Source organism: Trachemys scripta, chromosome 1 (genome assembly GCF_013100865.1).
Source record: "Trachemys scripta elegans isolate TJP31775 chromosome 1, CAS_Tse_1.0, whole genome shotgun sequence".
Classification (NCBI taxonomy): domain Eukaryota; kingdom Metazoa; phylum Chordata; order Testudines; family Emydidae; genus Trachemys; species Trachemys scripta.
The window spans coordinates 192,435,405-192,448,025 of NC_048298.1; the positions used below are offsets into that span (position 1 = coordinate 192,435,405).

General features: G+C 40.5%; 1 protein-coding gene across 2 annotated transcripts in view; it reads right to left on the reverse strand.

Moving 5' to 3' along the window:
• Positions 1-646: 646 nt before the first annotated feature.
• The window catches only part of WDR4 (WD repeat domain 4), a 31,405-nt gene continuing 19,430 nt past the window's right edge, over positions 647-12,621 (reverse strand). For both annotated transcript variants that reach the window (XM_034753525.1, XM_034753535.1), the window contains exons 8-11: positions 7,044-7,108; positions 5,311-5,494; positions 3,776-3,845; positions 647-1,675 (exon numbers count right to left, since the gene is read on the reverse strand). In XM_034753525.1, coding sequence (XP_034609416.1) covers positions 1,497-1,675; positions 3,776-3,845; positions 5,311-5,494; positions 7,044-7,108 — 498 coding nt within the window. In that variant the 3' untranslated portion in view covers positions 647-1,496. The remainder of the gene's footprint in view (positions 1,676-3,775; positions 3,846-5,310; positions 5,495-7,043; positions 7,109-12,621) is intronic.

Sequence of the window (12,621 nt, forward strand, 5' to 3'; positions counted from 1 at the left end):
TGAATTTAGTATATTTGCTGGTTCCATGGTAGTGCATATAATGCTTCCATCTTAAGTGGGACTCTCAAATGAGGTGTTCATGAAAAGGCTTTTTAAAAAATTGATTTAACAGCAATAAGCACAAAAGGGCCCTAGTGATCCTGACTGTGGTTCCTACAAGAGCAATAGTATAATGCAATTTTACTCTATGCATCCGAAGAAGTGAGGTTTTTACTCACGAAAGCTTATGCCCAAATAAATCTTTTAGTCTTTAATATACCACCAGACTCCTTGCAATTTTAAGTGTTTGGATATTAGTAGTGGGTTCTGCTTTGTTAATGATTAACAGATAATACTCTAGAAATAAATTGAAGTGGTTTTCCTTTGTAGCTCACCAATCTCTTGTATAGTAGTTGCATGCGATGTTTTATTACTTAACTAAAAAGGCTCAGATCCCACAGTGATGAGCCATATAAGTACCTGGATAGATTTTCAGTTCATAGTTTCTCATAGTTTTAATGGATCATACAGATTTATACACCCAGCTTTACAATCCCATCTGAAGTACAGTGTATTCCATGAAGATAAGTTGTATTCTGATATAGATATAGTTTTCCTCTACCATTAAATAAACGTATGTGATGAAGTAACAACTAAAGCCATAAGATTCTCTCAACTGTGAGTCAAGATTTTTATGTCTTAGCTAGCATCAAATGAAACTTTTGTTGCAAAAAGCGGAACACACAAGATAGTATTAAACTGGGTCCTCTGAAACCATTTCTACAGATAAGCTGAAAAGTCAGAATGCAGCAAACCAGTCTTCTTCACATGGCATTGGGGTTTGGTTGACACCTTTTGCTGCTTTACAGTATGTGAAATCTATTCCTGCACTGCTCTGAGTAAATAGTGCTGGATTAAATACTAACACAGAATGCATAACAAAATCTGTAGTTTAAGCATAAAAATAAATTGACAAAGGCCTGCCAGTTACAGCCTTATATATTGTATTTAAAAAAAAAAAATTCAAGAGACTAATTTTCATGATTATCCTTTTATAGGCTGCCATATTAAACGAACTGTCTAAAACAAAAACTAAAATACTTGGTGTCAACTTCTAATTATCACACTTTCTTCTTTTGGAAACCAGCCCCAAAGTAGGTTATATGTGGAGTCCAGTAGATAAGAGAAATCCCATTCTCCAAGTAAAGCACTATCTCAATATGAAGATAATGTGCTTCAGATTACTAAAACTGTATTACCAGCACTACGTTTTCCAACTGCTGGGATAGAACAAATGGCAAGGAACAATATATACAGTAAATACAGTATCTGTTGCAAGCAGGATATTGTCATTACAAGAAAATTAACCTGATTCATTAAAGCCATTCCCTATCTGACATGCAAACTGAATGCTGATGTGTCAGTCATTCACTTTGCTTAAAAAAAAAAAAAGTTCAGGGCCTAGATCGATTTCTTTCAGTGTTGTAGAAGTTACAAGCAAATGGTGTAGTTAATGGTTAGGATGAGTCTCTTGTTCTGATCTTTTTAGTTTGTCTATTAGATTCATGCTGCAGCTCTTTTCTTTTCTTCTGCTGCTGCTGCTGTAGTCTTTCCTCTTTCTTTTGTAGATAAATAGCCATGTTGTCGAATGAGGCCTTGTAAAGACTGCTGTAGCAACTTTCTGTCCCAACAGAACCTGTGGCAGAAAAAACAAGACAATGTGGATGCTTTGAGCACTATTCCCAACTACTTCTTGCACTGAAATTTTAAACAAAATATTCCTGACTCCTGCACTATAATTCTAGATATCTTAATGCACAACATTTTTATTCTGTTTAAATGTGGTGAGGCACTCACAAGTATCACTACTACACTCATACATACCCAGGCCAAGATTTTTAACATCAGCCTAAAGTTAGAATTTGAAATCCATACTTAGGCCTCCCTGACTTTTCAAGAGTACTGAACACCCAACAGCTCAACTGACATCAATGAGAGTCAAGGAGTATATAAAAATTCTAACTCTCTGCTTCTATTCTTGAAAATCTTGGTCTTGGTAATATCACTAAAGACCCCCTTGGAGTGCATTAAAGAATCTGAATTATTCCACAATGCTCAAACACTGCACAGGCTCCAGTTAGAGTACTGTGTTTAGTTTGGTATTCCCTGCATTTAAAAAAAACAAACACACACAAAAACACACATTAGAAAATTCAGACAGGACATTATGAAATAAGCATACACAAACTTCCCAGCACCGATCCCTGCAAGCTCTGCCACTCCTTTGTGAGCCTATTATAATACATCCTTAAAGATTCTGTTTAAATGTACTCAAGAGCATGACGCATCTGTCATTCCTGTAAAACGCCTGAACAGTCAAGGAAGATAATTGGAAAGTTACTCTGGGGAGTATAGACTAAAACTGACAGATTAGAGTTATTGTGTTTCTAGAAGCAGTTAGTGGGGGTGGTCTAATTCCCATCTGTGATTCCTTTTCCCCCTACCATCCCTTCTCCCACCTAAAAAAAAATCCTTAACCGTAAGTAAAAGGAGAAACAGACAGGTGTGTGCAGGAAGAAGAGGGACACTGTTTACTTACTAATCAAGCTACATATCAATTGTAATTTCCACCGGACTGGACTACGTTAAGGGTTTGCAGAATCTCTTTTTAAGGGCAATAGTTTATTCAACTGAAGGTTTAAGTATTCAATTTCTGCTTCTATAATCTTAGGTTACAAGAGGTCTTACAGATTCCATGATCACCAGCTGTCTAAGGGAGGAAGCAACACAAGCAATCTCATTGTTTTATCAAGTAGGGTAAGTACCTTTTTTCATAATCTGTAAAAGCACTAATTACACAGCTGAAATAGGTGCTCATCAACTGAGCCTCCTCTCGCTAATTAGCTATAATAATCCCTGTGCTCTGAATAGTCCTCCTTTCCCAGCTGCAGATACCCAGGGACTATTATAATACATTATGGTAATTAGCTATGCTGGAAAGTAACTCTCAGAATTGACTTGTTTTCCACTATAGTTCTGTATTATTCAGTCTCACTCGGGACCCTGCTTTTAAATGGGTTTACCTTGAAACATCTGAGCTGTGTAAAATACAGGCATTACAAACACATTCCCTTCTAATGGATGCAGAAATCTACCTTCAAATGTAGATTTTAACAGAAATGGCATACAGAAAATACTCCCTAGATTAGATATTAAAGGTATTAAATTTAATTTTCCAACAACTGTGCCAAATTACATGGGCTGATAATTTTTCTGCATATAAATGGCCCTCCAAGGATGGAAGTTAGGGTTTCTTTTCCTTCTTTTAAAACAAGTTTCATAACATCCTAGCATGAGGCCTCAATCATGCACAGAGTTAAGCCACACCTGTCTGTGTAGCAAGGCATCCATTGACTCCTACCCCACCCACCCTTGGTGATTCTAATTAAGTTTGTTTTAAAATGCCTGGTTCCTGCAGGCTAATTAAAAAGGCATTTTTCTAGAAAAACCAAGGGCAAAAACCATAAACAAAACCTCCACCAAAATAGATGCTTAATATTTTCATTTTCAGGTATAGCACAGAGTGGTAGAGCAAGCTTCCCTGTACTGTCTTCTCAAAGTGCCTCAACTTAGACATGCAGGGGCTGCCTTTAAGCTCCCAACTTGAGTGTAGACATATCCTAAGTGATTTGTCCAGAGCCAGAAGGAGAGCCATGAACAGAACTCTGATCAGACTCCTTCCCTTGTGCTTTCACCCCGTAACACATTCCCTGGCCCTTTTGACGAAGTTGCTCACCTTCGAACATTGTCCAGTTGTCATGCAGGTATTTTGACATTTTCATTAATCCTCTGTCATCAGCAACAGGCTGAGAAAGGAAAGAACACCTATTCACTACGCTCCTCAGCAGCAACCATAAAAAGTACATTACACGGACCAGCACAATGAGAAATGCAAAGCCTCAACTGACTACCATGAAGAAAGGGAGATTTAACAGAACACCTTTCCTTCCCACAAACTCATCACTGAAGCCTGGCATGGGGTCACCATGTTCTACCTAAGGCAGCTTGGAAAACAGAGCTTGCCAAGGATCTGAAGGAAAAATGGGAATCAATTTTCTAGAAGTCAATGAGGTAAAGAAATAGCTTGGGGAAGAGGTCAACCAAGACGACTCTCATGAAACAAATTTAAAATGAAAACTTTCCAACTACATCCCACTACTCTTAGATTTACAAGGGTGATGAACTTATTGTCTGGAAATCTAACAGCTACCATAGGGAATCTGATAGCTCACATTTCAGCTTTGGTGACTCAGTTCTCAATGGAACGATAACAGATACTAACAACAGGGCCACCACTGTTTGTCTCCTCACAGAGGTTCCTTTTGAGATAGGTACAGAAAAGGGTGGGCAGGGTGCATTTTTCTCCATGCTTTATTTTCTTTTTAGCTCCCCCTTCTTGAAGGCCACTAACAGAATCTATACCCTACCACCAAAAGTACTTTAGCAATGGAGTTAGCACATGTCTCACTGGGATGGATTGAGGTGAGGCAGTTTTCCTGGGCTGCAGCACTAGGTCAGTGTGTCACGCTCTTCAGTGTGGAAGCTGACACTCGTCCTGTAGAGTCAGTTGGCTGCTGGGACAAGGTTAGGGTGATAGGCTACGACCAAGAAACTAGTACAGCTGCTCAGCGTACTAGTAGGACTGACTTCAGTCAGGCAGCTCCTCCTGCTGCTCCCATTTGAAATCCCCCCTCCCAGCAAGCCTTCATCACCAGCCAGTTAGGAGGGAAGTAGTTTTTCAAAACCACAGAGGAGTGGGAGCTCTCACTGGGATTTTGGGAGGAGGGGGAGCTGTATTCCCCTATGCTCCCTTTTAGTTTAACCACTGGGTTAGGGTAAGATGATGATGTGGGGAGCTGCAGAGGGCCCCCCCACCCAGAAAAAAAAGTCTGAGAAGGGACAAATTTGAGAGGAGTGTACGGGGTATTTTTTTTTTTAGTTGAGTGACATTTGTGCTTAAGAGCAGAGATGCTAGTTTAAACCAGGTTTAAGGCTGCCAACCATTGTGCAGGTACCTCAATCCTGACCCATCTAGGTCAGACCTGGCTATCTCCTGAGCGGAGACTGCGAGTCATGCTAAATTCTGTGTTTTGCACAAATGAGGGAAGTAGGATGAGCCCATCTCTGATCAGATCCAGATCTGACCTTAGCTCAGAGCTATAATGCACTAAAGCAATTGTGTCATTTAATTTTCATTCAATTATTCTGCCTTTTGCTGAGGGGACTGGAGCAGACACAAGATATTGGCAATTGTATCAGAGTACATCTAACCTGCCAATGTCCATCCACAGGCCGGTAGAGTAGAAGTGATGCTTCTTCGTCTTCCTGCAGTATCCACAGCCCACCTGTTTCCTCAAATGCAATGTCCCAGCCTTTATGCTTCAAAGAGATTTGGTGTCTGTAATTTAACAGCTGGGTAGCAGCATCAAACTGGAAGACGTAAACTGTGGGAATACTTTAAACAGAAATAAAATGGAATTACCATTATCACACCTGCCTAGGGTGACCACTTGTACACAGTAAACTGCATCTACTCACTCCAAAATTAATACCGGAGCAAAATCGCTGCTGATTTCAAGTATAACTGACTCCCCAACACTGAAAACTACTTATTTACAACCCCAGGGGCCAAGGTAAATGGCAGATACTGGAGAATTTAATATTTCTTTCCACATGTTACACTGAAGAAAAATCATTCTGAACGGTTTTCCCCAAGGTTAGACTATTTTAAAAGGAAGGTTAACAAAAATAATAAGCCACGTTCTCCTAAAGACTATTTTTGCATAATCAGATGCATTGTTTCACAGTGCAATTTACCTTAGAGTTCACAGCTTGAAGGGTAATTAAAGAGCATCAGCAAAAATAAAACAGGGTAAGGGGAGTAAGGGGTTGCGGGGGAGAGAGCATGCACCTAAAGAGGACCAAGAAAATGGGCTCTGCACTGGGGCTGGTGTGCACTGGGAAGGCCCAATATCTATTCCCCTGCATCCAGGATCTCCACCTACAAAGCTTCCTGAGACTTGTTAAGCCCAGCAGCAGGTGTTTCAGGTCAGTTCATAGGAACAAGGCTCCCCCGCTGGCAAACAAGAGGTTCCCCAAAGGGAGAAAGTGCCTCCCTGGTGGAGCTCCCAGCTTCACAGCACAGGCAACTTAGGATGCTGTTCTCCTTCTCACCATACCCAAGCCTGTGTGTCAAGATGGAACTCATTTTGCTAAGCTTAACAGGTCACAACAGCCTGGGAGCTGGGTTCATCAGCAACTCCTTGGCCCCACTACTCACTAGTACTCTGCTGCATGGCAGAGCCCATATCCTTGGGCCCAATGGGCAGCACAGCCCCCTAGCTGTGGGTCTGAATGCTGTTTTACACTGGTATCTCTGCTGACTTATAGGTCAGGAGTCAATGTAGTACTGTAAAGATTGGACTCAGACCCAAAGACCCTGGCCTTTGCGAGCTGTTCCACTGTGCCCTGAACTCAAGAGGCGCTAGATCAGTGGCTCTCAAACTTTTTTTTTTTTTTTTTTTTTTTTTTACACTGGTGACCCCTCTCACATAGCAAGCCTCTGAGTGTGACCCCCCCTTATAAATTAAAAACACTTTATATATTTAACCCATTATAAATGCTGGAGGCAAAGCGGGGTTTGGGGTGGAGGCTGACAGCTCGCAACCCCCCATGTAATAACCTTGCGACCTCCTGAGGGGTCCCAACCCCCAGTTTGAGAACCCCTGAGCTAGAGCATATAAGGACTTTATAAAACACTGCAAGAGTTTACTAAACCAAGCAATGTTCGAGCTACTTCTGTTTGAATTGACACTAAGGGCTCTCACAATCCTCATGCTAAATCCACTGACATGCCCATGATTAAACCCATCCTTTAAGAGTCCATAACAGGACAGCCACTTTAAATTCAGAGAAAGTCAAACTCCCAGCAATGGATGTCTCACAGTCCCCTGCCCTTTCTTGAAATAGCTATAATTTTAGCAATCGTTCCCCTTTATTCTTACCAGTCACATAAAATGGCAATGTAATTTCCTTGACAACAATAGGCTATTCTCGACACGGCGTATTTCTGACAGGAAGTAAAAAACACGTAATTATAACCTTAAACACTTAGGGGGGAAAATTAGGTTTAATTTAGGCACTTAATCTATGGAACTTAATGGGAATCTCCATTTTAAAGAATAATTTAGTCAAGTTTAAGGGAATATCTTGACAGTAGTCCTTTCCCCCCAAAATATATCACATTTTTCCCTTCTGTACCCCCCCTCCCCAAATGGTCAGCGCAACTATCTGAATAATTTAACCAGACATGAAGTCAGCACAGAGCCTACTGAGAGACCCACAGCAAAAAAACAAGCAGATGCAGCCTAAAGGAGAGGACAGCATTATTTTAGCCTTTAAGGGCTGTGAATTATAGGGGAAATATTCACATATTTTAAGTGTCCTTAGCCAGAATGCCACACTATTGGTTTATAGGTTACATATAACAGGAAGATGGTGGCCACCAGGTCTGGTGTAAAAAGTGAATGCAATGATGTGTAGCCAATGTTTTTGTAAAGTGATCTCAATTTCACCCTTTGATAAATCGGCTTCCAGTAGGACGTGTGCTGTAAAAAGGAAGGTGAGTTGGGAAGGGGGGGAAAATGGCTCATTTCAGCAGAAGAGCTAATAACCAAGGAAGGAGGTAGCTTTACTGGACAAAGCTATTAAATTCCTTTGCTGGAAATATTGTACTTCCCGCCCAAAAACTACTGAATATACTGCCTGTGGAGCACAGCATTAAGGTTGATTTGAGGGTGGATAGCAATGAAGAACCTGTTCTATAATTAAAAAAAAAAAAAAAAAAACCCTGCAAGAATTCTGCCTGTTTTTTTTTTTTTTTTTAAAAACACCCATGACTGCAAAGGCAAAAACTTCCTCTTATGTATTTTTAAAAGCCCTGGAGATGTCATCTCTGGAAGGAATAGTTTCCCTAGTCAGAGGAGAGGGAATAGCTCAGCTCCAGCAGAACAGGGAAATTATTCCAATCTTTCCTTTGCTATGCTGGCAACATTTTAAAAGGGGCTTTTGAGCACCTCTGCTGGCACAACACTGGGTGAATGGTCAGTCCCTAATTAACCATGGCTGAGAGCTCAATTCAGGAGCAACTACAGGGTTCCTACTTCTTGAGCTGGCTATTTGGAGTGCAAGCAGTGTCCCGGGAGTAATATTTGGACATGTAATCTGGGGAGGAAGCAAGGGCTGCATTACTTTTCAACATCCTGGATAGCGAGTGTAATGCAAGATGATAACCCCTCTTGCCCAGAGAACCGGATTCATATAGGTTTGGTTTATAAGCCACAAGCTACAAAAATATAGAGGCACAAACAGCAGGAAAAAAGGTTACACCGTGGCCTCCATCCAGATCTACACCCCACTAATGGCATAAAATATCTTAATTACAGAGAAGGAAAGAATGCATTGTGCAATATCTCTACGCTGAAAATAAAAACCAGGCAGCATGTACTTCCCTCCTCTAATCATCTGTTTGAACATGAGAGGAACATTTTCTAAAGGTCACTATCAACAGAGAAATAAATTTCAGAGCACTTGAGAACAGATGGGATTGGTCTGTTGCTACTCTGCAGAAACAATTATTCCATGTTTACAGATGGGATCTAGTCTTTCTATACAATTCATGGATACTAAATCACTCAAGGTTTAAGATATCGAAGGAGGTGAGGGTGAAGGATGAGAGAGCTATTGCAGCTACCAAGAATAGCTCCACAGTTGGGTAAATAGAACTATTTACATTGTGATTTTGTAGAAATGATGGCTTCCCTTGTTGACAAACAGCAGCAGTGGGCTCTCTAGACATTTAAAGAACAAAGTTGTATTCTGTATCTCCTACAGCACCAACTCCTGTCAGACAATTTGTGGCATAAGTGATGCTAACAGACAGGATAGGCAGGGTACACTTTGTATGTAGATACAGAAGGGACACGGGTATTAAATGCCCAGCAGCACAGTTCAACTCTTAAATTGTCAGTTTGACGGGGTTTTTTTAATGGATGTGAAATGAGATCTAGTAACTTATTTAATTGTGGAATAAAATACAAGCACTCAAATATTTTTTTCATTAGGCAAGCCCATGGGACCACTAAACCTAGTAAAAAGATAATGCTAACAAAACAATTCATGGTAAACAGGTGTCACTCTTAACTTCAGCCAGCCATCACCTTAAAATTAACTGTTGACATTCTGTTAGAAGCAGTGACCCTGTGAAACATACTAGAAGTATCTGGACAGAAATTGCACAATTTCTGTTTTGACCTTTAGAGAAGCAGATCAGATCAGGTGAACATTTGGACTTCTAAGGTTATCTAGTCCATGCCCACACTACTGTGGGATTTGTTCCCTATCATCAGCTAAAATGACTACTCCTGAGACCAGCTCTACATCACTTCAGCACAACTATATATTTCCCAAGACAAATCTATTTGGCCTGATGGATGGTGAAAAATTAATTCTTGTGCTCATGTGTACTGTCATTACAATGAAGCATGATTATAATAAAAAGACAAAAATCAAGTCACTCGTCTCACAAGCGTCAGTGAACTCACAGTGAGCAAATAGCAAAAATCATAAAATGCCAGATGAAGCAGCAGAAAAAACAAGAACATCCCATCTGATCTCTCTTGTAATCAAAGCCATTGGTAGCTAATGCACTAGCTAAAGTCTGCAAAGTGCTGACAGGAAAAGCAGACTAAAGAATAAAGCAAGATTAAGCAAGACCATTCCTTTACACAATATAATGAAGTATGGCTCAAAGATTGTCACTATCCTCTGAAGCTGTTGCCTCCTTGTGACAGGGAAATACCACAACTGGCAAAGTTACAGCAGTGACTTCTTCACTATTTCTGACACTAAGTGCAATGTCAAACTTCTGAAGCATGGGCTCTCTTCTGGTCCTCACTCATGGGCTAACACTAGAGAATAAATTCTCTAAGAGACTGAATTGTTTGAATGTTGAGAATCTGCGGGTGAGGAATTTAATATCAGTGTATTAATTGATGGCCAACCACTCTCAAAAAGGTTTGGTATGCTAGCAATAGCGTGTATTGAAGGCTGTGATGCGCTACTGAGAGTAGGAGACAAAAATTGATGTCTGGTTTGACCAGTATATTAGCATACATAATTAAAGCAACAATACAGCAGTATTTGAAACCACCAACTTTGAAAGCTAATTGACAGACTCCATCATCCCACAAGCATGGAGCCAATCCAAGGCTAGCTTTTTAGAGGAGATGGAAAAAAAGGCTACTTCATTTGTGAGAATTTGTAATAAGCAGAGGTCTCTCAGATTCAAGAAGGAGCTCAACCTGAAGTGACGATGGTTTCCAAGAAACCCATCTGGATGTAGATACTGTTTATTTTTCCATGCAAGCTGTATAGTAGAATTGTAAAATAATGCTGGCTTGCAATGATATAGCTGACATGTTGCAGATAAGCTTTTGGGGGCTTTTTTCTTGGTGGGAAAGAAACTGAGAATAGATTCCTGGTACCATAATGAAATGTAAATACTCTCCATTCCAAGCTTCTCTCAGCCCATGAGGAGCAACTTACTCAAGTGACATCACAGGAGGTGACAACAAGAGTGTTACATAATTCCTGAAAACTACCACTTAAAAAATAAACTAATTGTACTTTTTCACATTAGGTGTAGCAGTAAATGAGTTATAGACTTCAGGGTTGTATATATATAGTTCTGAAACACTGTTACTGTTCCTTCAAACTGAGTAAATAATTATACCAGTCTACGGGAGAATGCATTAGTCCAACAACTGTCTCCAAGAGTTCCATTCATTAATATTTCATGACAGTTTAAAAACATCAAACTGCTAGTTCCTTACTGTGGAGGGAGGAAAAGAGCTTTCTAAGGTTTGTCTGAAATGAGACTCTGGATGCAACTAAAAGCAAATTCTAGGTTCAGAGCACTAGATTCTATGATACAGAGGACCAGCCTTAGGGGGCTTACCTATGGATTTGAGAAGGACTCGCACGCTATTCTCTGACACAGAAGAACTTGTTAAATAACCTTTCCACAACATTTAGATAGCACTTTTCAAATAAAGATCCCAAAGCTCTTGACAAGTTTTGGCCTCGTCCTACAGTCCTTCCACCTGCTCAGCTCCCAGTTAAGTAGATGGGAATGTACATGCAGGCCTATAGGATCAGGTCATATACAGACTGCTTAGAAAATGGCAAACCCTTTAAAGAGAGCCTAGCTCTCAGCTGTGGGGAGAGGGTGAAGAATACCTTCTCCAACTGAAACTATAGGGGACTATTAGCAACGCAGAATGGAATACTTCACTTGGATTCTAGCCTGGACACTGGGGTTAGCGTGCCCTAGGAGTAAAAGCCACAAGTGGCCAAATCCTCTCAAGTTTTATCTTAAAGTCACAATCTAGAAACCCATGTCTAACACTAGACTGGAACATTGACTGACTGAGGGAAAGTGTCACCTACCACAGACTCATACGGAAGTAGATCAAGCCCCTGTTGTCTCAATGAAAGATAGAATAGCTAGACATTCACATAAAAAAAACAAAACAAAACAAAAAACACTACCAAGCAAAAGATGGCTTCCCACAGATACGCAACACATGGATGACTGAACAGGCTAAGTGATAGCTGGCTCAGATTCAATGCAGATGGCAAGGACAATACACTGCTACCTCGATATAATGTGACCCAATATAACATGAATTCGGATATAACGCGGTAAAGCAGTGCTCCGGGGGAGGGGCACTCCAATGGATCAAAGCAAGTTCAATATAATGCAGTTTCACCTATAACGCGGGAAGATTTTTTGGCTCCCGAGGACAGCGTTATATCGAGGTAGAGGTGTACTGTGTTGTTTCAGCTGCTAGTATGGAATAAATCATAGGCAAGAATGGATACTACCAGATCCAAGAGTTTTCAGTACAAATTAAAATATACTTCAGAGTTGCAATTCAGTAAGGTAATACCTCTCCTGGTAATTTGTTACAAAGATTTTGAAACTTTCTGCTCAAATGTAACTTTTGAGGATGTTAAAGCTATAATTTTACTAGTTTCAAAGTCGCTTTATGCTAGACTTTCAGTTTCACTAGATGTTTCTGCTTAACAATTTTAGGTTTAAGGGCAAGTTTTGTATACAACAGATAAACTGAAAGCTTCATCTTAATTTCAAAACACAAGTTTTGGGAGAATTGCAGAAAGTTCTGAAAATGCCACTCAGTATTTATAAAGAAGTGCCAGCAATTTGGTGCACAGAAAGCAGATGTTCTTGCTTGCAGTGCACTAACGGGCTGCAAGGACCCTACTACCATCCACTGAAAGTTTCAGAGTGCGCTTTGACCTACTGCATTTGCAAGTCAAAGCACCCTATAGAACTTTTAGTGCACAGGGGCAGGGTCCACACAGACGGTTAGTGCACAGCAAACTAGAGTGCTGCAGATTTACAACCCAGCTTGCTGCACACTAAATTGCTGTGTGGACAAGCCCTTTAATAGGGTTACCATACGTCCGGATTTTCCCGGACATGTCCGGCTTTTGGGG